This window comes from Sminthopsis crassicaudata, chromosome 2 (assembly GCF_048593235.1).
Source record: "Sminthopsis crassicaudata isolate SCR6 chromosome 2, ASM4859323v1, whole genome shotgun sequence".
NCBI classification, from domain to species: Eukaryota; Metazoa; Chordata; class Mammalia; order Dasyuromorphia; family Dasyuridae; genus Sminthopsis; species Sminthopsis crassicaudata.
Window position 1 is genome coordinate 369,418,856 of NC_133618.1, and position 25,777 is coordinate 369,444,632.

The 25,777-nt window shown below is 37.6% G+C and overlaps 1 protein-coding gene across 3 annotated transcripts in view; it reads right to left on the bottom strand.

The window, feature by feature from the left end:
* Positions 1-17,899, bottom strand: part of LOC141556654 (60 kDa lysophospholipase-like) — a 126,153-nt gene extending 108,254 nt beyond the window's left edge. For 2 of the 3 annotated variants that reach the window (XM_074291118.1, XM_074291119.1), the window contains exons 1-2: positions 17,347-17,551; positions 4,651-4,759 (exon numbers count right to left, since the gene is read on the bottom strand). In XM_074291118.1, coding sequence (XP_074147219.1) covers positions 4,651-4,759; positions 17,347-17,551 — 314 coding nt within the window. Of the gene's footprint in view, positions 1-4,650; positions 4,760-17,346; positions 17,552-17,774 lie in introns of those variants that run through there. The other variant, XM_074291120.1, reaches the window with a different exon arrangement.
* Positions 17,900-25,777: the final 7,878 nt, after the last annotated feature.

Here is a 25,777-nt window from a genome sequence, read left to right on the forward strand (position 1 = left end):
TAGAGCAGAGATGTAATCCAATTCCATCATTTCACAGATGAGGCCCATAGGTATTAGGTGGTTTCCCCAAGTGATATATGGAAAAAATGGCAGAGTTAGGATCTGAACTCAAGTTCTCTGACTTCAAACCTGGCTCTCTTAATTGCACTATGTGATTCTCTAAAGACAACAACATAAGAGCATTCTACCAGGGACCCAGAAAGAGAGAGGGGGGAAAGCAGAAGGAGCTCTGCCTTTGACAGTCACTTCTCAGAGTCACCTTCTCAATAACCTTCTGCTAAGGGAGGAGGAGGGAAGGCACACAATTAACCAGGAGATTATTATTGAGGGAGGATGTCTTGGCAAAATGCTCTCTCCCCCTCATGGGAAACCAGCACAAGCCAGGTCACAAACAGTCCTCAGAATTTAAAAACAGTTGTATACTTCCAGGAAGGTCACAAGAAACCTCCAGGGCCAGGTAACTTTGAAAAAAGAGGGAGGGGGAAAGCTATTCAAGGGGAAAAAAGGAGATGTGCTACTGAGCCAGGATTTTGTTTTTTGTGTTGTTGTTTCCGCTTTTAATAAATGTTGAGTCAAAATTGCAAATCAAGAAGGAGAGAGGAGAAAAGGCAGGGAACCAGTAATGATTTTCCTTTAGTGATTTCAGTAGTGTTCAACTCTTCATAATCCAATTGGGGAAGGGGTGTTGGACAAAGATACTGGAGTTGTTTGTTTGCCATTTCCTTCTCCATTTCATTTTACAGATGAGGAAATGGAGGCAAACAGATTTAAAATGACTTATCTGGGTATATCTATCTAGCAAGTGTCGGAGGTCAAATTTGAACTTTTGTCTTCCTGACTCCTGGTCTAATGCTTTATCTACTGCACTACCCCAATCCCAACCCCACCCCCACCCCCCCCAGGAATAATTAGAAAGAGTTTAGAGACAAAGTAAGCTGACAAACACAAAGTCACAAAAATTTATTATTGTAAGGTTCTTCAGTATCCATCTATTGCAACCCATATCCCAAAAGGAATCCTAATATACTCACAAGTCCAGCCTATTTTGGAAGCTTTCTGGTAATGGGGAACTCACTACTTCTCCAAAGGAGCGCCTTCCACTTAAAAAAGAATTATAAATGGTCTGGGATATTTTTTCTCTGACATAACCCCCCCTCCCCAAAAAAGTTGAATTCCTCTTCCTTTATAACCTCTTTTCTCCCTCAAGTTTCCCATAGTGCCTCTACCCCTAAATCTCTCTTCTCAATTTCCATATGAAGCCCATTTATCCTCTCTCTTCCTCCTTCACACACACAGACACACACACACACACACACACACACACACACACACACACACACACACACACAAAGTCTCCGATGCAATTTCAATCTGTTGTAAATGTGGCCTTTCTCTTCACCAAGATCAACCCCTCTACATGCAACATTGATATTCTTTCTTCCTACTTCCCCAGCAAATTGTCCCCATTTTCTCTCTTCCTCTTATTTTCAATTTCTTCCTATTTATCAATTCCTTCCTGCTACCTACAAACACAATAAAATCTTCTGATCCTTAAAAATCTTCCCTAAGTCCTTCCATCTCATCAACTATCATCTAGTGTCTCTTCTTTTTCTCAGCCAAATTTCTTTTAAAACATAATCTATATTTGGTGACTCCACTCTATCTTCTTTCATTTTTTTCTTAATCACTTACTATGGCTTCTGAGTCTCACTCAAATGAAACTGCTCTTTCCAAATTATCAAGAAACTTTTAATGAACAAATCAAAGAGGCAGCTTCCTGCATCCAATCTCCACCCACACACCTCTCTTCAGAAGCAGATCACCATGGAAAACCCAATGCCTACTTCCTACTTAAATTTATGTTTTTTTATCTTATCTTATGTTTCTGTTTTCCCACTAGGTCACACACATACACGTCTATCCCACCCCTACCTCTGGAGCTGGAGCACTCAAATTGACCAGCATCCCTGACCTTCACCCCACAACATCAGCCTTGGAGAGGATCAGCAATTTATCTCAAACTTCAGGTTAAAATGACAATATAAATCCCAGTCTCCTCACACAGCCTACACTCCAGCAAAACAAAAACAACAACAGAAGTTATCCAGACCAGAAACCAGCCAGAGCTCAGAAAGGTACCAAGGGGTACCAGCCACAGTATCAGTAAATGGACCTAAAACCTAAAAGCCAAAGAGACCCATCATAGGAAAAATACAATTATCAGAAGAAATGCCAAATTCAATAAAGAAATATTAAGGGCGGGGCAGCTAGTTGATGTAGTTGGATAGAGCACCAGCCCCGAAGTCAGGAGAACCTGAGTTCAAATCTGGCCTCAAACACTTTACACTAACTGGCTGGGTGACCCCGGGCAAGTCACTTAAGCCAATTTACTGGAAGGAGAGGGATATTAAGGGTTAAAGGAAACACAACAAGTAAAGGAGTAATTTCACAAATATAAACAGAACCTCAGAGAAACAATAACAGGTTGGCCAAAAGGACTATGTGAATGATTGGAAAAAATTAAGGAAAAATAATAAGTGAAAATAATATTAAAAGGAGAATTATAGTGGAGGAAATTGGAAGGAGAATAAACAGCCTAGAAATAAAAGGTAGAAAACTTTATAAAAGCAAAGGATTCCCTGAAAGGAAAATCAGAACTCAATGACTTCAGGAGACAAGAAATATTAGAACAAAATCAAAAGATTAAAAAAAATTGAAGAACATGTAAAGCATGTAAAGCATCACTCATAGATCCAAATCAATAGAGATAGAAGTGAAGGAGAGCTAAATTAAGAATAATCAGATTCCCTGAAAACTGTGATGAAAAAAACTGAAGATACTATTCTTCATGGTCAATAAATGAAAAATGCCCAGATCTATTAGAACCAGAAATCAAAATGAAATAAAAAAGAATACACCAATCACAACACAGTAAAGAAACCCCAAACTAAAAACATCCAGTAACGTAAGTCAAATTCTAGAATTTCAAAGTAACAGAAAACTATCATAAGCATTCAGAAAGAAAGAATTCAAATACCAAAGAACTAATCAGAATCAAACAAGATTATGTAACTATTGTAAAGATGAAAAAGTCTTGGATACTCTTATCCAAAAGGAAAAAGAATAATTTACAAATAAGAATAACTTACCCAAAAAAACTGGGGGCGGGGGAAGAGAGTGAACAGGGGTACTTTTAATAAAGGATTCTAAAGCATTCCAAAAAAAGATGAGCTGAGTAGAAACTCTAAAAATGTAAAAACAACACAGACACACACACACACACACACACACACACACACACACACACACACACACAAAACACAGCACACCATACCACACCACCAAAAACCTGGAAAGTTCAACTGAGCAACTAGAAGAGACTATTTTGAAAGTACTTATCTTCTAATAGGAAAAGAAATGTGATGTGTCCCTTTAGAGTCCCACTATCTTTAAGGATCACAGATGGATTTAATACAGTTCTTGGTTTTAAAAGAAAAGAAAAAGGATAGGGAAGAATATATTAGAGGAGAAATAAGGAAAAAGAATAGAAAAGAGCCTATTATTTTACATAACTGAAGTACAAGAAAAGAGAATGCAGATATGAAAGCAGGAATGTAAGATATGGAAGGGGAAAGAATGGATTAGTAAACAGAAATCCAACAATAGTTGTTACAAAAACATGTGAAACAAAAATATTGACAAAGAACTTAAATAAAGATAAAGTATAGCTTTGGGCTAATTAGAAAAAAGGAGTACTAATCATGATCTCATTCAAGGCAAGAATACAGAAATGGTAAAAAAAAAAAAAAAAAAAAGATAAGCAGAAAAATTATTATTATTTTATTGATGGTATCTTTAAACATAACCACCATCAATAAAATAATATCACAACAATATATGCACACCAACTGGCATACTACCTAAGTACTTAAAGAAAAATTTAAGTTGTAAGGAGAAATAAGCAAAAAACTGATAATAGTTGGAAACCTCAATATTTTCTTTATTAAGACTAATGTGAATTAATTTAAGGACCTGAAAAGAATATTAGAAAAGATAGATAAAATAAATATCTGGAGATAAATGAGCTTTACCTATGTAAGGATGTAATGGGGAAAAAGTAGAAGCCATTCCAGTAAGAGAAAAGAACAAAGCAAAAATGTTCATTATCATTATATTTGTATATTATATTTCAATATTCTAAAAATGCTAGCTACATATAGCAATAACAGGGAAAAATAAGGGAATAAACAGAGACAATGATATAAATGATAATGCAATGTAACTGAGTAAATCATTTAATCTCTCCAGAACTATTTTCCCATCAGGAAAAAAAAGAGGATGATTCTTTCCTACTTCCTAGGATTTTACAAAAAGTACATGAAATAAAGGTAAAAGTGCTTTGAAAAAAAAGAGCACAAAATACTGTACTGCTATAGAAAAGGAGGAAGAAGAAGAGTAAGAGTGAGTGAGAAAGGAGAAGAAATAGAAGAGAAAAAAAAATTAAGATAAGAGTTAAAAGCTCTTGTCTTCTCTCTTCCTTTCTATGACCTTTCAATTTCCCATACTCAAGTTGGGGCCTAGTATATTCAAGCTTTCTTCCCTCCTCCCTAGCCCAAACTATATGTTCAGATACAGTTCTTTAGTACTCACGGAAGGGCCAGAGTATCTTCCGGTAGCTGATGTTCTCGAGAGTATTCCTCATCATTAAACATAGGTAGCTTTTTCAGAGCAGTGAACAGGTTGCTTCCAGGAACCAGAACTAGGAGAAGATGCAAAGTAGTTGGTCTGCAGGGTGCCTTGATTCTACCAGGTCAGAAGCTCATATTATGGACTTCATGGAAAGTGAAGTGCTTTTTACTAAAAGTGAAGTGCTTTTTACTAAAGCAGTGAGGTTAAGTGGAATGAACTCTGGACCAAGGGATCAGACCTCCCTTCTATTTCAGGTTCTGCCTTTAATTTTTGTTGTTGTTGTTTTTAGGTTATACAAGTATAATCAATTTCTAACATTTTCCCATATGTGTCATGTTGGGAAAGACAAGTCGGAACAAGAGGGAAAAAACATGAGAGAAAAAAAAAAAAAAACAACATAGCAACAACAAAAAAGTGAAAATAGTATACTTCAATCTACATTCAGTCTCCATAGTTTTTTCTTTGGATGTAGATGGCATTTTCAATCCAAAATCTACTGGAATTGTTTTGTATCATGGATTGCTGAGAAGATGTAAGTCTATCATAGTTGATCATCACACAATCTTGTTATTATTGTGTACAAAGTTCTCTTAGTTCTGCTCACTTCATTCAGTATCAGTTTACGTAAGTCTTTCCAGGCTTCTCTGAAATCAGCCTGTTCATCATTTTTTATAGAATGATATTCCATTACATTCATATACCACAACTTATTCAGCCATTCCCCAACTGATGGGCATCCTCTCATTTTCCAATTCTTTGCCATTACAAAAAGAGATGCTACAAACATTTTTGCACTTGTGGGTCCTTTTCCATCTTTTATGATTTCTTTTGGATGCAGACTCAGTAGTATCTACCTTTAATTTTATGAGGTTATCTCAGCCAAATAAATCACTTCTCTTTTAACAAAGATGCTGGACAGTATTGCTACTGGGCTTATATCCCAAAGAGATTTTAAAGAAGGGAAAGGGACCTGTATGTGCAAGAATATTTGTGGCAGCCCTCTTTGTAGTGGCTAGAAACTGGAAATTGAATGGATGCCCATCAATTGGAGAATGGCTGAATAAATTGTGGTATATGAATGTTATTATTCTGTAAGAAATGACCAGCAGGATGATTTCAGAAAGGCCTAGAGAGACTTACATGAACTGATACTGAGTGAAATGAGCAGTACCAGGAGATGATTATACACTTCAACAACAACACTATGTGATGACCAATGCTGATGAACATGGCCCTCTCCAACAATGAGATGAACCAAATCACTTCCAATAGAGCGGTAATGAGCTGAACCAGCTACACCCAGGGAAAGAACTCTGTGAGATAACTATGAACCACTATATAGAATTCCCAATCCCTCTATTTTTGTCTGCCTGCATTTTTTATTTCCTTCACAGGCTAATTGTACACTGTTTCAAAGTCCGATTCTTTTTGTACAGCAAAACAACTGTTTGGACATGTATACATATATTGTATTTAACTTATACTTTAACATATTTAACATGTATTGGTCAACCTGCCATCTGGGGGAGGGGTGGAGGGAAGGAAGGAGGGGAAAAGTTGGAACAAAAGGTTTTGCAATTGTCAATGCTGTAAAATTACCCATGCATATCTGGTAAATAAAAATCTATAATGATAATAATAAAAAAAATCCACAAAGATGCTGGAGTTGTTTGTCATTTCCTTCTCTAGTTCATTTTCTAGATGAGAAAACTGAGGCAAACAGAATTAAGTGACTTGTCCAGAGTTATACAGCTAGTAAGTATCTGAAGGTAGATATGAAGTCAGGTCTTCCTCATTCCAGGTCCAGGGCTCTATCCATTGCACCACTTAGCTGTCCACTATTATTATTATTAATAAACATTTATAAAACACATCTATTGAGCCCTGGACTTGGTCATCCAAAGTAAATAATGATTAAAAAGATGCTTTTTCATCCCCAACTCCCACCTCCCACCTCTCACAAGGAGTCCACAGTTTAGATTGTGGTAGTCACATATAACAATTTAGAAATAAAGACAAGACCAAATTGTAGGTTTATCAAATTCATTCATTCATTCATCCATTAATCAAATATTTATTAGGTGCCTACTGTATGCAGCAGACATGATATTTAGTTTTAGAAAGTTTAAATAAAACATAATTCCTACTGAATATGTACCACAACATAGTATTTTCACCGTTGTTGTTGTTGTTTGCTTTTTCTAACTTTCCTTTTGATCTAATTTTTCTTGTGCAGCATGATAAATGAGGAAAAATGTTTAGAAGAACTGCACATGTTTAACCTATATTGGATTACTTGCTGTCTAGGGAAAGAGGGGCAGTAGGGAAGGGGAGAGAAAAATCTGGAACACAAGGTTTGCAAGGGTGATTGCTGATAATTATATTTGCATGTATTTTGAAAAATAAAAAGCCATTATTATTTAAAAAACATATCCCCTAACTTAATGGAATTTATTGTCAACCAAAAAATGCTGATAAATAATAAATTCAAAAACCAGCCTGATAAAAAAATCTGTTTCTGCTATTTAATAGTCCACGTGACTTTAGACAAGCCATTTCTCTCTTAAAGCCTCAGTTTCCTTATCTATAAAATAAGGGGATAAAATTAGATTAGATAATGTCTTATGTTCCTAACTTTTTTTTTAGTAAATAATCTCTACCATTTTAATTTAGCTACACTAATAGTAGTAAATTATTTCCCATTTTATCCAAGTATCATTTAGAAAAGTAAAGGATTTCTGTAAACAAAAAGTACAACCACCACAACAATTAAAGCATAAAAATCACAAATGAAAGGGCACATCTTGCAATAGGAGCCACAGAAAGTTCTTGAGCAGAGAAGCAGCAAGGGCAGATCTATGAAAACAAATGATTATTCTGGTGATTTGTGAAGGATGGCCAGGAGGGGAAGAAGCAGAAGAGAGGGAGGAAAGCTGTTAGGAGATTTTTTACAATAATTAGAAAAGTGGTGGTGAGTATCTATATTAGAGTAAAGATAATGGGAAGGGGAAAAAAGGAACTTTGTAAGCCCTAAATATTATAGAAATGTGACTTATTATCATGATGATGTCTTTTCAACGACAACAATGATGATGATGGCTCTGTATGTGGCAGAAAAGAAACAGCAATAGGGGAAATTGAAGCATCCAATGGTGGAGTGTAGATAAAGCTATACACAGGAAGGATGTCCCAGGACCGGGTCTCGCCGCTGCCACAAAATGGCCAGGACCACAGACTAGCCGCTTCCTTACCCTCAGTGACCAGGTAACTCTCCAGAACATTGCAAAGCAGGTTCACATTACTCCACCTTGGGATTCCTCCTTGGCTCTCTATGCCAGGTGCAGTCACAGCATAGCCACAAGGTGGCACCAGAGAACAGGCCAGCTGAGCCACTGACACAGGCAGCTTTGTACAAGCTGCTGCTCCCTCTCCCCCTTAGGCCTCTTTGTTTGGGGAGCCAAGGAAACCAGATTAAAATCCAAAGGATCCTTCCTCTTCTCCCTCAGACAACCTGTCATGTTAGGGAGCTAGTACCACTTTGGCTAGAGAGCTGGACTCACAGTCAGGAAAACTTTAATTTAAATCTGACCTCCGACATGAATTGAATGACCCTGTCTCACTTTCAATCTCCTCAGCTGTGAAATGGGGCTAATAACAGCATATTTTCCCCAGGGCTGTCATATCAAATAACTATTTTTAAAGAATTGTTCAAGCCTTAATTAAAGCACTGTACAAACGCCACCTATCATTTTCTCTCTTAATTCTTGATTCTCTGCTCTTCCAGCTAGAGAGCTGTCTGGTAGTGTTACCTTGGGTTATAAAAGGTTAAAACTCAGTGTTCTAAATATTTTCCTCCCAGGATTTTGCCCACCCTCAATTCCCAATTTCACTATTAGCATTCAAGTAAAATGTGGCACAGATCCCTCTGGCCACCTGGATTCTAATCTATAGACACTTACTTAAAACAACGTGGTTTCCATAAAAAATGGTTTTAGCCGTGTCTGTGAGGCTGTCATAAGTAGGATGCAGGAAATCAAGAGTAGGTGATGGGCATCCCTTCTATCCAGGTCTCCAGTAGAGAAGAGTGATTGGCCGTGATTGCCCAGGTGACGCTGGGCAAGGAAACCGGGAGGATAAGGGAATGCTAGGCAGCCTTAGCATAGCCCCACCCCCTAGCATCGTGGACAGCTCCAGGATTCTGCCCATAGCTCCAGCTACTCTCCTCCAGAACTTGGAAAGTGACTATACCAGGTGCCATGATGAGAGTTAAAAGCAAGTTGGACATGCAGTTCTAGCTCCATACCACCATTCTCTTATTTGCTTGTTTGCTTGTTTTCTTTTCTCTCCCCATGCCCAAAGAGCCCTTTACAAGTCAGAATCAAATAAAAAGCTTTCTAGGTAGTTTGCCTTTTTGTCAAATCTAAAATCCCCCGAAGTTGGGGGAAGTCAAGAAAAGGAATTTGCCTGCACCAAAGCATCTTCCTACATCTTGGCTCTCTCCTTGTCCAAGCCCTTTTTGAAGAGCTGCAGAAAGATGTTTTATAACAGCTACAGATCATCAAAAAGCAAAGCCAAAACCATGTTATCAGAGTGAGCAGAAAAAGTAGAAGGTTGAGTTGCTGCTAAGAAGCCAATGATAGGCTCACAGTCTCAAATTCAGGTAGGACATGATTTCTGGAATCATACAAAAATCCAGATTTATAAACATATACAAAAGCGGAAGACTCCTTGTTTATGAATACGAAATGTCATAAAAATTTGACTACATGTATGCTGTCAGGCCAGTTAGAACGCGAGCTCCCTAAGCATAGGAACTGATTCTTTTTTTGACTTTTTATTTTCAGAGAGCAATTATCTACATGTGGATTATTTTGGTCTTAGGAAAAAAATTTTTCTCATGGAAACCATATGACATATAGAATCATAGGTTCTCTGAATTAGAAGGGAAATTGGGTAAACATGGAAATATGTACCTGTTTAACCTATATTGGTTAACTTGCTATCTAGGAGAAGAGAGTGAGGAAAAGGAGGGAGATAAATTTGGAACACAAGCTTTTGCAAAAAGTATCTTTGCATGTATTTTGAAAATAAAAAGCTGAGGGGCAACTAGGTGGTGCAGTGGATAGAGCACTAGCCCTGAAGTCAGGAGAACCTGAATTTAAATTTCATCTCAGACACTCCTAACTGTGTGACCCTGGGCAAGTCACTTAATCCCAATTGCCTCAGGGAAAAAAAAAAAAAAAGAAAGAAAGTTATTACTAGGGGAAATCAGAGATCCTGAATAAGAATCTCAATTATACCTCCCAAGAAATGGTTATCCAACCTCTGGAACAAAGAATTAGCTGCCTCCTGAATTCATTAGCACCCATTCTATGTATGAACACTTTTAACTGTTGGGAATTAATCATTAAGCATTCATTAATCACCTACTATGTGTCAGGCTCTGTGTCAAACATCAGGGATACAAAGAAAAATTAAAAGAACCAATGATAATTTTTTAAAATAGGGTTGTTGTTTTTTTTAATCTTCTGTTTCTTACATCATCACCATCCCAACTACCGATGCTCTTTATCCCTCCCAGAAAACCATCCCAAATAACAGAATTTTTTAGAGAAATTACAATTTCCTGTTTCTTTTTAGAGAAAATGAAAAAAATCAACACAACCGATGGATACATAAAGAAAAGTCCTCCCTGAATATCCCATACATCCCCATATCCACTCTTTATATATTTAAAGATAAGTGTTCTCTTGTACATTGCCCAAGAGCACCTTTCCCAATTCCTTCAGGGCAATTCAATACACATCTGTTAAACCTCTATAGCAAACATGGCACTGGACAAGGCACAGAAAAATGATACTCTCCCTACTTTCACTTTTTTTTTTTCTGAGACAATTGGGGTGACATGCCTAGGGTCACACAGCTAGGCAATATTAAGTATCTGAGACAAGATTTGAATTCAGGTCCTCCTGACTTCAGGTCTGGTATTCTATCTACGATGCCAACTGGCTGCTCCTACTCTCCCTATTTTCAAGGAACTTATAAAGCTAGTTTGATGAGTAACCTATATCAAATTGCTTCATATCATGGGGAGGGAGGGAGGTAAAGGGACAGAAGGAGAAAAAATTAGAATTCAAAACCTTAGATATAATTGGAAAAATAAAATACTACTGATGTGTTCTAGCTTACTAATGAGTTTCCTAAAATAGGATCCCAGAAATATGCCCATGGAGTCTGCTTGGAACAAAAGTCAACCCAAGGTATCAATCTCCCTAGTTCTGGAATCAGAGCTTCTCTTTAGAAAGTTCAAGATTGTATAGTTTTTCTTGACTACCATGTTACACAGTTGAATCACATTAACTTGAGTTTCACTAAGACCCACAGAATTTTTTCACATAAACTTAGTCTTTAGTATTTTTCAAAATAGTGTCTAATTTTAATATTATTGTATTTTTTCAAATACATGTAAAGATAGTTGTCAACATTCACCTTTGCAAAACCTTGTATTCCAAATTTTTCTCTTCCCCAAAATAACAAGCAATCCAATATAATTTAAACATGTGCAATTCTTCTAAACATTATTTCCATCATCATGCTATGCAATAAAAATCAGATGAATAGAGGAAAAAACAAGAGAAAGAAATAAAAAATAAGCAAACAAACAACAAAAGGGTAAAGATACTAAGCTTTGATCCACATTCTGTCTCCATCTTTCTCTTTGGATGTAGATGGCACTTTTCATCAAAAGTCTTAAATAGTGTCTTTTTCTTGTTGTCTTTTATTCTCAAAGAGATGCTATCTCCCTAAAGTGTCTAATTTTGAATCAAATGGCAACAATTTTCCTCATTTCAGAAAAGGGAAGGACATCAGTGAAGATCAATTATTCCTGGTAGCTGCAGCATTAGCAACTAAGATTTGCATAGGTTTTGGGGTTTACAGAGGAAAAGAAATTGAACTGCCAACCCTGCAGGATATCTATACGAGGAGGAGTTTGCCATAGTTTTGGTCATGGTTGTGGTCACAGAGCTAGTATCAAGAAGTGATATTTCAAACTGAGTCTCTTCTGACTTTATATCTAGCATGATTCGTTTACTGCAGTGCTGCCTCCTCTATTGTGCAAATTGCTGGACTTGGATCAAGACACCTGACTCTGAAACTTACTAGCTGTGTGATCTTAAGACAAGTTTCTGTATTTGAACCTCAGTTTCTGAATAGATAAGTAGAATTAATATAACTTTCATTATATGCCTCACTAGGGTATAAGAATCAAAAAGGATGACAATATAAAATTAAAACTCTTTTTCATGTACAAAGTGACAGCAAAAGGTAAACAGTAATGGCTGGATCCTATGATGATCAATTGTGATAGGATTTGCTCTTCTCAGAAAGAGTGATCCATGACAATTCCTATAGACTTAGGATGGAAAATGCCATCCACATCCAGAGAATGAACCATGGAGACTAAATATGGATCAAAGTATACTATTTTCTTCTTTTTCTTGTTGTTTCTTGTGGCTTTTCCCTTTTGTTTTGATTATTCTTTCATAACATGACTAACATGGAAATGTTTAAAATAATTGTACATGTATAATCTATATCAGATAGCTTTCTATCTTAGGGGGATAGGAAAGAGATGGAAGGAGAAAAACTGGACTCAAAAATCTTACAAAAATGAATTTTGGAAATTATCTTTACATGTAATTGGAAAAAATACTATTAAATGGAAAAAAAACCCTTTTTCATGAACAAAGTCTATGAAGACAGAATTAGAAGAGAAATGGCACAGTGGGGGTAGAAAGCGAGGAGGGGAAAATGCAGGGTGGTCCAAAAGTCTACATGCAGTTTTAAACTTTCAATAAGATATTTGGAACACCCAGCATTTGCTTTGAATATCACTGATAAAATATTAAGATGTCAATACTTCTCCAGTCTAAAGTTCTTTCTAAACTAACAAAAAGAAGGAAACTTCATCAGTAATTAAATCAAACTTCTCAGGAAACAATACCCTTTACTAAAATTCTTTCTTAAATACTTTCTTTCAGAAAGTGTGTAAAAGGTCAAGAACAAAAGCTTGAAACTTAGGACAAGAAATCTCTAAATTAGTTAAAAAGTGGTCTTCCCCATATAGGGCTAAGAGTTATGGGCTTTGAGAGCCCTTCCTGTGATCAATACTCAGATCCCTTCAGTAAAAAGGAAAAGAAGTCCCTTAGATTATTACTAGAGAGCCCTAGTCAAAGAAGGAATTAAATAGTTTTAGGAGATAGAATAATGGAATAAAATATTAAACCAAAACTGAATTTTATAATATTGTTTTTATATTATTTTTATCATATCAAATATGAATGATAATTTTATCATTTTATCAGATAATCTTATCATATAATCATTTTTATCATACAATTTCATGATAATTTTATCATATTTATAATATTCACTTTTTCTTTAAGATTCCTACAAATGTTACTTCAAATTTACTTGTTAAGTAAATGTCTTTGGCATGAATGTGAACACTATCAGAAGCTGATCAGGGAAGTCATCCTAGATTAGGAATTTGGTGATGGACTATAGGTGATAAGCTAGTACTCTTATCTTTATGTCTCATTTTTTCTGTCTTATCTAGAAACGCTTGGATTTAAAATGATAAATTAATTTTTTTAATTGTTTCTGACTGACATATGCTTAAAACATGCAGCAGAATATTAGTCATAATCTGTATGAACTGCTAATGCAAATTGAGATAAGCAGAAGAAAACAGGTAAATAATATGCACAGTGACTATAGCAAGATAAATGAAATAAAATCACTTAAAAAAACTTGTATATGATTGAAAAACCAATAAAGACCCAGAAGAGACGCTGAAACATTATTCCTCTCCCTTGTGGCAGAGAAATAGAAGGCCACTGTGATGGACTATCATTGTCAGACATAGTACAGGACATTTTCACTTAGTTGTTTTCTATACCACAAAAAAGAGTTGAATCTGGAGAAGGTAATATCATCAATATTAAGAAGAAAAATATCCATAAAACATTTTGAAAAAGAATCAAATGGGATAAGGCATTTTACAAAGCCCAAAATATTATACAGAAAGGTTAATTATACTCCTATTGCAATCAGGAAACATCCTTTTCACAGTAGCTTCTCCACCTCCCCCTTGCCAAGCTCAGTTCTCTGAACTTTGGAAGAAGTGTACAAGGCCTGATCCTCCCACCCTAGGAACAGCTCTGTTTACCCTATGAAAGCAAGAGTTGTTTCAACAGTGACATCCCAAACAAGTTTGCTGTGATCGATGCCTCCAGAGAACATAATGACCTAGTTAATTATTAATGCCTCAAGCTAGGTGAGTCTCACAGATTCAAAGAACCTTACAACCTTAGAAGTCCAATAGGCTATCTTCTTCTTTGGACAGAAGATGCTAAAACCCAGGATTATCCAAGGTCACACAGTAAGTCAAAGCCAGATAAACTAATGATAATAGTCAAAGGTGATAATGCTCTCTTTCAAGTTCGTCAAAAGACTTTTTCCTAAAGCCACTTGTAGGATGGTAGTAATATTTATTATCCCTTTTTCCAAAATATACTTTGATTACTGTATTTCCATAAAATTGGTTTCTTCAGATCCTATATCTCTTATTTTATGCTTTTGCAAACATTCTTCTGAGAAGGGTTCCATGGATTACCACAGGAGCCTATCCTGCCCTGCCTTAATGACTCGGAGAGAATTTATTTGTTCAGGACAGAAGAGAAAGTAGAAGCCAGGGCTAAAATCCAAATCTCCAGCTTCAAAATCCAATCCTTCTTTCATTATACTGGAGCTGTCCAAATGTTAAGACCTCTCAGTATACATAAAGCCAACCACAGTGTCACCAAAATCTTAGCTGTTTATAAGATGAGGAGGAGGAGGAGAAGAGGGTGAGGTCCAGAGGTCCACGATATTATTGAACTCTCTTTTATCTGCCATAATTATCAGCACAGCTAAGAAGCAAGGAGGAAACCTAGAGGAATCATTCCCCAATGTCCCCACCATCATTTAGAAGTTCTTATAAGAGGGCAATAATGTGGGCAGCATCTAAGTCTGGGCTGGAAAAACGTTCCCTGCCCAGTTTGTATTTCTATTCCAATAAGCCAGGAGACTTGGATTCTTTCGTCTCATACTTCTTAGAATCCTCAGTTTGTTTCCAAGTACAGCCCAAGCATCACTTCTTGCTTGCCTTTCCTGATCTTCCCCTCTGCTCATTTCTTGTTGCTTTCCCCATAAACCTAGGGTTTATTTTCTATAAACATCTACATGTATATGTTGCTATTTCCAATAGAATTTATGCTTCCTCAAAGGCAGGAACTATTTCGTTTGTCTTTGCAACCCCAGCATATATCATAGATTCTGGAATGGAATTGATCCTAATAGACATGTGGTTTGCTGGATTTGAGTTTGGAGTCTAACAACTAAATGTCTAAGCATATAAACTGTACCTCAGAAAGTAGCAATGAGGATAAAAGGAGATAATGAAAGGAAAGAAACAAGTATCTAATCTGCACTAGTCCCCACCTGTTAAGGGCTTTATAAATAAGTTGTTTCTTGATCCTCATAACAACCCAGGGAGGTCACCATTACTGTTATCCCTGATTTATAGTTGAGGAAACTGAGCAGGCAGAAGTTGAGTAAAACTGCCTGAAATCAAACAGCTGATTAAGTATCTGAGGTTGATTTGAACTCAGTCTTCCAGACTCCAGTAAGACCACTCTATTCATTGGGCTATCTAGATAACTGTGTTAAACATCCCTAATTTCTACAGCATTCTCCAAGAAAGTTACTGGTGGCATTAAGAGATAAGATTGCTTGCTTGTAATCACATAGCATAGAGGCAGAATTTGAAACCAAGGTTGGCTCTCTCTTCAGTATGCTACTCTAGCTTTTCTAGAAGGGTCTTCCTAAAACTGTAGTGGCTCCATACTCCAGGATAAAATGCAAAATCCTATTGTCATTCAAAACTCAATCAGACCTACCCCAGCACCACCCCTCTTTCCAGCAATTTTTTAGTGTAAGCTTTCCTAATTATTTTGATCTAACACAAGCATCCCAGCCGTTAAACAAACAAGATATTCCACATCTTAGCTCCAGGCATTTTATGGTCCTCCATGCTAGCAATGTTCCCTTCTCCTCTCTATATTCTTGTTTCTTCACTCCCAGATAAAAATCCCATTTTCTATAGGAAACTGTCAAGATATTTGGAAGCATTCCATTTCCCAAAGCTAACACCCAGCAAAGCAGGCTGTGTCCTGAGCTTGGCATAAGAACAATCCTTTGAGCTCTGGATGAGCTCACCCTCTGGATGACCCTCAGCCTTAATAAAATCACAGAATTGCTTCCCACTGGCAACAGGTGGTCTCTGGACTTGGAGAAACATGAAGTCCTGCTAGGAATCAAACTTATGACACCGTGCCTGTGACCCCTCACCGTCAGGGCTCCAGCTCACTTTGAAGCCATAGGTATCAGTATCTTGGGCCTCTCCACTGCAGGAGAATTGTTTTCCTCACTCTGAAATTAATTAAACTTCTGTTTGTACCCTGACTTTCCTGTCTCAAGCCTGCTCTGTTCGGTTCCAGCCACCCGTAGTAAGAGGCTGGTTCCAGTCGGGTTGACAAAGCCTTCCCAATCCCTCTTAATTTTAGTATCTTCTTCTGTTAATTATTTCCCCTTTATCCTGTATAAAGTTCATCTGTGTGTATTTGTTTGCCTGTTGTCTTCCCCACTGGATAGTGAGCTCCTTGGGATTTTGCTGTTTCATATTGCCGGGGTTTGATATCCGGCACATCTTCACCGTTTTAAGCCTTGCTTCACACTGGCAATAGTCAATGACAAGTAAAGATCACAGACATTGGATCAGTGTGGGCTTCGGTCTCTAGAGGAATGCTTGCCTCCGGTTGCCTTGGGCTGACTGACAATGCGGAGTCAGAGAATGTGGCTTCTGGATGTGCTCCTCTTACCCAGGCGAGTCCTCCTCAGGAAAGGCAGTTCATTTCCTTTGGGCCTTTGGCTCCTAAATCTATGATTTCTACAGTGCCCCATAGGCTCCACAGGCATGACCCTGGGGTGAGATGGCAGCAGGCACTGGAGGATGAACCGAAATCATGCCGCTAGGGAGGCGGGGGAGGGGGGGTGTGAATACGGGGAAAGGGGAGAGGGGAGAAAGTTTTTAAAAGTTTGTGGCTACTTGCCCCAGTGTCTTCCGAACCGGGTAACGGAAAGTTAACGCCAGAAAAAGTTAAAGCCTGAAAGGATTAAAGCCAGCGGTCACTTGGTCCTGAGTTCTGTATAGATGAACAAAGTGAAGCCGGAGCCTGGAAGTAACTTTCCCAAAGAGAGCGCTTCCCTTTCTATTACAACAGGCGAGCAGTCCGGCCAGACCACCCAGCAGAGCGCCCTGCCCCAGCATGGGAGGCCACCGGCACTGGCACCCACCGCCGCTCCCAAGGAGGCGAGCCTTCGGCAGGAGGGACTGCTACGTGGGAACCGCCCGGCCTACACCTGCATCCCCGCTCCCAGAGGACTTTAAGGATTCGCCGCATCGGATGATGGCGGATGGGAGGGTGGGCAGAAGAAACTCGGCAGTCCCACAACGTGCACGCTTCCCTCCCCCGGGGCCACCCCGGTACTTACCGCCGTCCAGGTTCCGCATGCCGATGGTGCCTCCGGTGTAGATGGCTAACAGCCTCCGCACAGAATCCCCCGACCGCGCCATGGCCAGCCTGGTCCCCGAATGCCTGGGCCCCTGAGAGGGGCCGGGGAAACTATCCCCAAAGGGTGCCCGCCTCCGCCCCGCCCCCATTCCCCGGGGCCAGATAGGCTGCATCCTCCTCCCCATCCCCGACAGAAACGGAAGGTGGAGGAGGGAGGCTCCTACCCATTCCCCCCCACCCTCTGGGAAGAGAGGGCTGACTCGGGAGCTAGTTCTGTTACTCTTCCTGCAGAAAGGCCCAGTTCTGCCCGCGGCCACCACTGACCCCCACTTCCTGATAGCGGGCTCAAACAAAGGAACGCTGATTTTAGTTAGCATCAGGTGGTCAGATTAGGAAATTGTCACTTACCTCCTCCCACTCCATTCATCCACCTTGAGCTAGCCACAACCCTCCCTCGAGGCTAAGGAGTTTCCTTGAACCTAAGAATTCTTAGGATCAGGTTAGTGGACTGGAATAGTCTTTCAAATTTGCTTAGTTTTACACAGTAGCTGTTACAAAATTATTTACCTAATTCTATTTACTTAACTCAGAATCAATGCTTACGAGTCTCAGACTTCTCTGAAATTGTCCCCTTTCTTACAGCACAATTGTATTCTATTATGTTCGAACCCAATAATTTATTCAACCACTCCTCAGCTGATTAGGGATTCCCCTACTTTCCATTTCTTTGGCACCACCACAAAAAGTCGCTGCAAATATTTGTGTTCTTGTGAGACCTCCTCATTGACCTCTTTGTAGGTCTAGAAATGGTATAGTTGGATGCAAGGACCTGCAGCTTTTTATCAAAGCAATTTTAACCAGATCTGCTTCTCAGACCTTATTCAGAGTCACTTTTCACCCAAGGACTAAAGGGTTCCAGTTCAAAGACCCAATTTGGGAATGATATTGAAAGATAACACCTCAGCACAAAACAGACAAAATTCTGGGTGCATTCAAGAGGCTGTCTGCCATTTGAATTCCAGAAGGTGAAATCCATAAACTTGACATCAGGAAATGGGGGATGGGGGATGAAGAGGTGATGGTCTGGAACTTGAGCTACCCCAATCCCCTGAGAAATTAATCCTTGCCCCATTTATTCGTATCCTTTCTATTATTAACCTAGACATAAAGAAATGGCAGTGAAAATTAAAGATGCAGATGGATTGTCCTATTGTATGAATAGCACAAAACCGGTGCAATTAAAATTAAGAGATACACAATGTTTTCAATTAATTTCTCTGTTAAATATCTGATATTCAAACTATAAAGGGAATGGACACAAAAATATACAAGCAGGGTCAGTTAAATGATGCAGTGGATGGAGTGTCCACCCTGAAGTCAGAAGGACTTGAATTCAAATCTGGCCTCAGACACTTAATACGGCCTAGCTGTGTGACCCTGGGCAAGTCACTTAACCCCAATTGCCTCAGCAATATGTGTGTGTGTGTGTGTGTGTGTGTGTGTGTGTGTGTGTGTGTGTGTGTGTATAAAAGCAAAAAAAACATTCCTCAATAGATCAGTGGTCAAAAGATATGAGCAGGCAGTTCTTAAAGAAATACAAATTATCAAAAGCCAAATGAAATAACTCCAAATAAACTAACAAAAAAAAAGAAAATTATAAAAATTCTGGAATTCCAGAGCACACCTGTCAGATTAGTAAAAATAACAATTAAAAAAAAATGACAATTGTTGGAGGGACTATGGGAGCTGATGTTGGTGGAGGAATTGAGATTGACTACCATTCTGAAAGGAATTTAAAACTATTCTCCCAAAATCACCTGTGTGTACCTTTTGAGCCACTACTAGGCCTAACCCCAAAAGCATCAAAAAACAGAGAAAGGATTTTGTCAAAGAAAATAACAACAATAATACATTCTACAATTTATGCTCAAATCTTTTTTATTGAATTTTTTTTTTAATTTTTATTGAATTTAACATGAATCAATATCTAAGTCATTTCTGGCCTAAAAAGAAATGTCCAAGCTAGCTCTACTCCATGACAATTTAAGGTAGTAGGAATCTTGAAGAAAGATCATAAAATGTAAAAATATAATTTGGGGTTAACTTTCCAAAACTACGCAGTTCTTTCCTGGACCACTTCCCTCAGGAATTTTTAAGTCTATCTTAAGAAAGACAGAACTCAACAATAAACATTTAAACTCCTAAAATGTATCCAGCACTGTGCCAAGTACTGGGGATACAAAAAGAGGTAAAAAGTTCCTGCTTACAGCCTAAGGGGAAGACAACATGTAAACAAATATATGCAAAGCAAACTATATACAGGCTAAATAGGAAATAATTAATAAAGGGAAGAATTTGAGAATTAAGACAAATTAGGGAAGGCTTCCTAAGGAAGATAGGATTTTAATTAGGACTTAATGGAAGCCAAGAAAGCCACTAGGAAGCACAGGAATAGAAAGCATTCCAGGAATGGTTACAGCAAGAGATAGCACCCAGAGCTGAGAGATAGAGTATGTTGTTCACTGAACAACTAGGAGGCCATTGTCACTAGATTAAAGAGTATATGGTGGAGAGTGCCTTTCCAGAAGACTGGAAATGTAGAAGGGGGATAAATTATGAGATTTTTGTATGCCAAATAGAGCATTTTGTATTTGATCCTGGAGACAACAAGAAGTGACCGGAGTTTATTGAGCATAAGAGTAACAGGATCAGGCTGAATGGAGTGGGGGGAGAAGGGGAAGAAAGAGACTTGAGGCAAGCAAACTTATCATCAGTTTATTGCAATCAGATTGCAATAATCAATGTATAAAGTAATGAGAGCCTGCACAAGAGTGTTGACTGATGTGATTGTAACCAGCAGACCACCTAGTCCAGCAAATGACCTTAGAAATAGGCTCCAAGTTGCCTGTTTTAAGAATCTCTGCATTTAGATTATCTCATCTTAATTTACATTTTATGGCCAATTACTCTGGGCCTAAGCTTACCTAACTACTCCCCACCTCTACTTCTAAGCCATAAAATTAGCATATCAGTGACATCTGAAAGCTAATGAGTAACTGTAGTGAAATGCCTAACCTAACCACCCCAACTCTCCCTCTAAGATCAGTGCTCTATAAAACAATGTTTGGTCCCCCACTTCTTTGGCTAAACTGGATTTTGGAATTTAGCCTGCAACTCAATAGCATGATAATAAAATCTTTCCCTCTTGATTTGGAGATAACATAAGCCTACAAATTCTTTTGAAATATCGCATGACATCAATTCAGAACCCCAATATTTTGGGAGTTCAGTACTTCTGCACCCCAACAGAGGAAGTACATTCAAGAGATGTTGCGAAAGTGAAATTTGCAGGCCTTGGCAGGAATTTAGATATGGGAAGTGATGAATAAAACCAACAGATAATTGAACGCAATAACTGCAAGATTCTGTCATCAACTATGACAGATTCATAGCCTCTCAGAAATATGGTGACCCAAGGCAACTCCAATAAACCTGTGAGGGCAAATGCAATCCACATCCAAAGAAAAAACTATGGAGACTGAATGAGGATTAAAGTGTGTGAAACAGAGATAAGGTGAAGAGCTTACTGGAATATGTGAATTCTTTTTCTGTATTTTATTTTCATTATTTCTGTGTTTCCCCTATGAACTGTATAATATGTGCAGGCCCATATGTACTTGAGCCTTGACCAGCTATCTCTGAAGCCTGAAGGCCTGATTTTCTGTTTCCTAGAAATCAGATGATTTCAGGGAAATTGAAACCTTCCATTCCAATCTCTCTGATAGCAACAACCAATTAGATGCTTCCCCCTCCCCTTTCTCAATGCTCTCTTACTTGTGATGGAATCTCTTATGTAAAAGCTGTGTATCTTAACTACTTTACTACTTTGTATACTGTATTTGTATACTGTGTATCTTTACTACTTTAGTCCTCTTTCTCTTTCTCTTTCCCTTATCTTGTGATAGAACAGCTCATTCTATTTTGAGTGATCTCTGAGTAGTCATTTTGGGTAAAGGTCATCTACATCCTACACAAAAGAATACCATTTTCACCTTTTTTTTTTCTTTTTTCATGATTCTTCCCTTTTGTCTGATTTTTCTTTCACAACATTACTAATATTAAATGATTAAATATTAAATTAATAAGTATAATCTATATCAGATTGCTTGCTGTTTTGAGAAGGGGGGATATAAGGAAAAGAAGGGGAAAATGGAATTCAAAATCTTACAAAAATGAATGTAGTTTACAACATTCATTTTTGTAAGATTTTGAATTCCAAATTTACTTATAATTGGAAAAAAGTAAAATACTATTAAGTGAAAAATAAATTAATGGTGTGGGGGGGAAATATGGGAGGTGAGAGATAATGAGGAATCCAAAATGGTTCCTAGAGTTTAAGCCTAAGAGACTGGAAAGATAGTATTGTCATGTACAATAATAGAAAAAGTAGCAGTGGGGAGGGTTAGGGAGAAAGATGACAAGTTCTGTTTGGAATATATTGACTTTAAGACATCTAATATAGATGTTCAATTTGGAATATCTTGAGCAATTGGAGTTATAAAATTGAGAGTCAACATTGAGTTTAAATCCATGGGAGCTGATAAAATCACTAAGTGAGGTTGCATAGGGATATGTAAAAAACAATTCACTTGGCCCCCCACTCTATTCCAATCAGTATTAGTCAGTTTGCTGTGATTCTATAGGGCTAGTGATTATAAATTCTGTATGTTAGATCCCAGAGCTTTGAGCTGCAGATTATAAATTCACTTGCTTCATCATAGGAAGCTAAGTATCAGTGCTCCACATTTGTTTTTCCTTGTTATGGTGACCAAGTCCATCATGACAGAGGTGACTCAATGACATAGAAAGTCCTTATTTTTGCAATTCCAGACTATTCTCATTTTATCCAACATGAGCAGGTGACTATCTTATGACCACTTAATCAATGGTGATGACCCAGCCTGAGATGCCCTCCTCCACCTTCCAATATAGCTGATGTTTTGTTTGGGTTTGGTTTTTTTGGCCTGAAAAACGATGGGATTCTGTACTTTATATAGCCTCTTTAGAATGTTCAGATATCAAATCTGGCATCAAGCCTTATAAAAATAAGGCCCTTGGAAGAATGGGTATCTCAGATCGTGAAGAAGATCAGAGAGAATCGTGGACTGTTTAAGAAAGTGCCATTGACTCAGAGCTCTACTTCAGTCTCTTTTACTATAGATTGAACAATTTTAATCCTCATGTTGTTAAGGCATATTACTGAGATGTGTGGACCTCAATCTCTTTTTTTTTTTTTTTTTTTTTTTTTTTGAGGCTGGGGTTAGGTTAAGTGACTTGCCCAGGGTCACACAGCTAGAGCGTGTTAAGTGTCTGAGACCAGATTTGAACTCCCGTCCTCCTGAATTCAAGGCTGGTGCTCTATCCACCGCGCCACCTAGCTGCCCCGACCTCAATCTCTTTAGGCCAGCCCCTGCAAAGGACCCAAAAAGGAAGTGTACTCCAGGTCAAATTTCTGCTGATGGCTCCCCAATGGACAATGGCCCTGTGAAGCTGGACTACCCTCTCTCTATCTGTACTCAGTTTGAGGTAAGTAGTCTCTCTGAGCTAAAGATTCATGAGTCTATCTTGATTTACTCTAAATTCATTTTCTTTAAGAAAGCTTCCCCATTGGGCTAAGAAGGACTTCTGAATTTGTGACTAATTTATCTAAATTTATAAGCTCCAGAGCATTCAAATTCCATTTTTATAAAAAATTATATGGCCATAATTTAAACTTTTAAAATATTGGCTATTGGTTTGTAGCCAAAAATTTTTTCCCTCTGGTTTTTCTTACTTTCATTTTACTAAGATTAAGGGTATTCAACCAGCAGAGAAAATGCTAGTTCCTTGTTTTTAGCCAGCTAAACTAGAACTTTCTTTCAGCAAGGTCAAAACAACTTTTTTTTTCCCTTTAAAATTCTTTTAAGTTTATTTCACTTATATTTATAAGTTTAAGTCAGTCACTGACAAACAAAGCTAAAATTTTAGGAAGTCTTAAAAGAAAGTTATTAATTTTGCTGAATATTCAGTTATAAAGGACCTTTAGGCTCCAGTTGACTGGCTTTGGGACCATAGAGGTTAATGCCAGAAATTTAGAATTGGAAATTTTGGAGAATTTGCCAAAATAAACCCCTAAATATTACAGCTATTGTTGTTGGATAAGAACTTCCGCATAAATGGAACTCAGGTGGATAAGAAAATCTCCTCCAATTGTTCATAATTGAATGGGGACCATCTCTAGCATCTTCAGTGGGAAATTTCTCAGATAAGTCAAAAGGTGGGTACCTGGGGAATCTAGTCCATTTCCCTCAAAAGTTCCTCCTAAGAGTGCGACTATAAGAAGACAAATGCATCTTCCAGGATTCCCAATGGGATTAGAGTGTAGATTCCTTAAACAGGGATGACAAGAAAGTTATTAAACTGTGTAAAGTTTGGTTGGAGAATACAAAGAATTTGAGGGATTGTTTTGTCCAAAATGCGTAACTTTTGATTACTTAGAAAGTTATAGAATTGTATTGAATAATCTCCCAAATCAGCTTAGAACAAATAAACTGATGATATCACTAAATCCTTCATCAGTCTCAATTTTTCTTCCTGTGATGATACTTTGGCAAAAAATCTGAACATATCCTTTTATCACTATTATATCTGTATCCCAAAGAGATCATAAAAAAAGAAAGGACTCAGGGCAGCTAAGTGGTATAGTGGATAGAGCACCAGAGCTAAGTTCAAATTTGGTCTCAGACATTTAACACTTCCTAGCTGTGTGACCTTGAGCAAGTCACTTAACCCCAGCCTCAGGAAAAAAAAAAAAAAGGAAAAGACAACAGCAGTCCTTTTTGTGGTGACAAAGAATTGGAAATTGAGAAAATGCTCATCAATTGGGGAATGGCTAAATAAGTTGTTATGAATGTAAAAATGTAATTCCACTTTTTTTTCCTTTTTCATAGTTTTCCCCTTTTGTTTTTATTCTTTTTTCACAATATAACTAATGTGGAGATGTTTAATTTGATTATGCTTGTATAATCTATATCAATTGGTTTGCTGTCTCGGAGTGGGGTGGGAAGGAAAGGAAGAGAAAATAATTGGAACTCAAAATCTTATAAAAGTGAATGTTGAAAACTAAAAAAAAAAAAAGAATGATAAAATAGAATTATATTGGAAAGAAAAGATGAAAAGAGAAATAACTACATAAAAGAAAAGTGAAAAAGATTTTTAAAAAATTTTTAAAAACTTATAGACTTCTAAAATCACAGACCCTGAGGTGCTTATAGAGGAAGTTGAATAGCCAATGTTAACCTAGTGCTTTACGATTTACAAAATACTTTATAAATATTATCTCATTTGATTCTCATAACTCAGGGAGATTTGTGTTACTGTTTCAAGTGACTAGGCATTGGGGAAACAGACCTGGGAGCCCCAGTCTAAGAGCCAGACCAGTGCTGAATCATTTAGTGAAATTGGGAAGAGAGATTTCTGGCAAATTAAAAGCTAATTGACATTCAAATTCCCCACCAATTTTTTAGTTTCTCAAGAGCTTCTTTTAAGGTCTCCAGTGGCTATGGCTGCATAAATTCTTCCCTCATTAAACAATATTTTAACTTTAACTTTCAAAAGAGAAGTTACAGTCCTTGGGTGAGGTGGGTGGGGAGGCAATGATCTTATCTAGGCAATTTAGTTTAGTTATCCCCAAAGAGATCTTTTTCTAAAATAGAACACCTCTGTCGTATAAACACTGCTATAGAAATATAAAACAAAATAAATTCTCATATTGGTAAAGTCCAGAAATGAATTTCTTATACTGTATATAATAATGTGAATTACATTTTTCTTTATCTGTCATCTAGAATCATGGTTAATTATTTGCTAATCAGATTTCTTAAGTCTTTCAAAATTATTCATTTTTACAATGTTATACATTGTACTTTTGATTCTTCCCACTTCATTCTGAATCAATTCATACAAGATTTTCCCTATCTCTTTGAAACCATCATTTGTTTTGTTATCCTTCAATGGAGTTCTCAGCATACAGGTACTCCCTTTCATTGTATTTTGCTTGTTTGTTTTGCCTCCACAAAAAGAACTACAAAAAATATCTGGTAAGTAATGGAACTATTTCCTCTTTCTTTGAAATAGCAGGATTCAAGACCACCCCTCTCTTCTTAATCCTTTCTTTTTTACTATTAGAAGACATTTTGTTTTCCAGTGCTAAAGCCCAGTAAGCAAGCTGTGCCCTGAACTTGGCATAAAAACAGTCTTTTGCTCTAACCTTCTAGATGAACACTATTATAATTAAATGACAGAACTTATGACTCCTAAGCTTGAATAAGCACCAACAGATCTAGACACAAGCCCTTCATGGACTTTTTGTC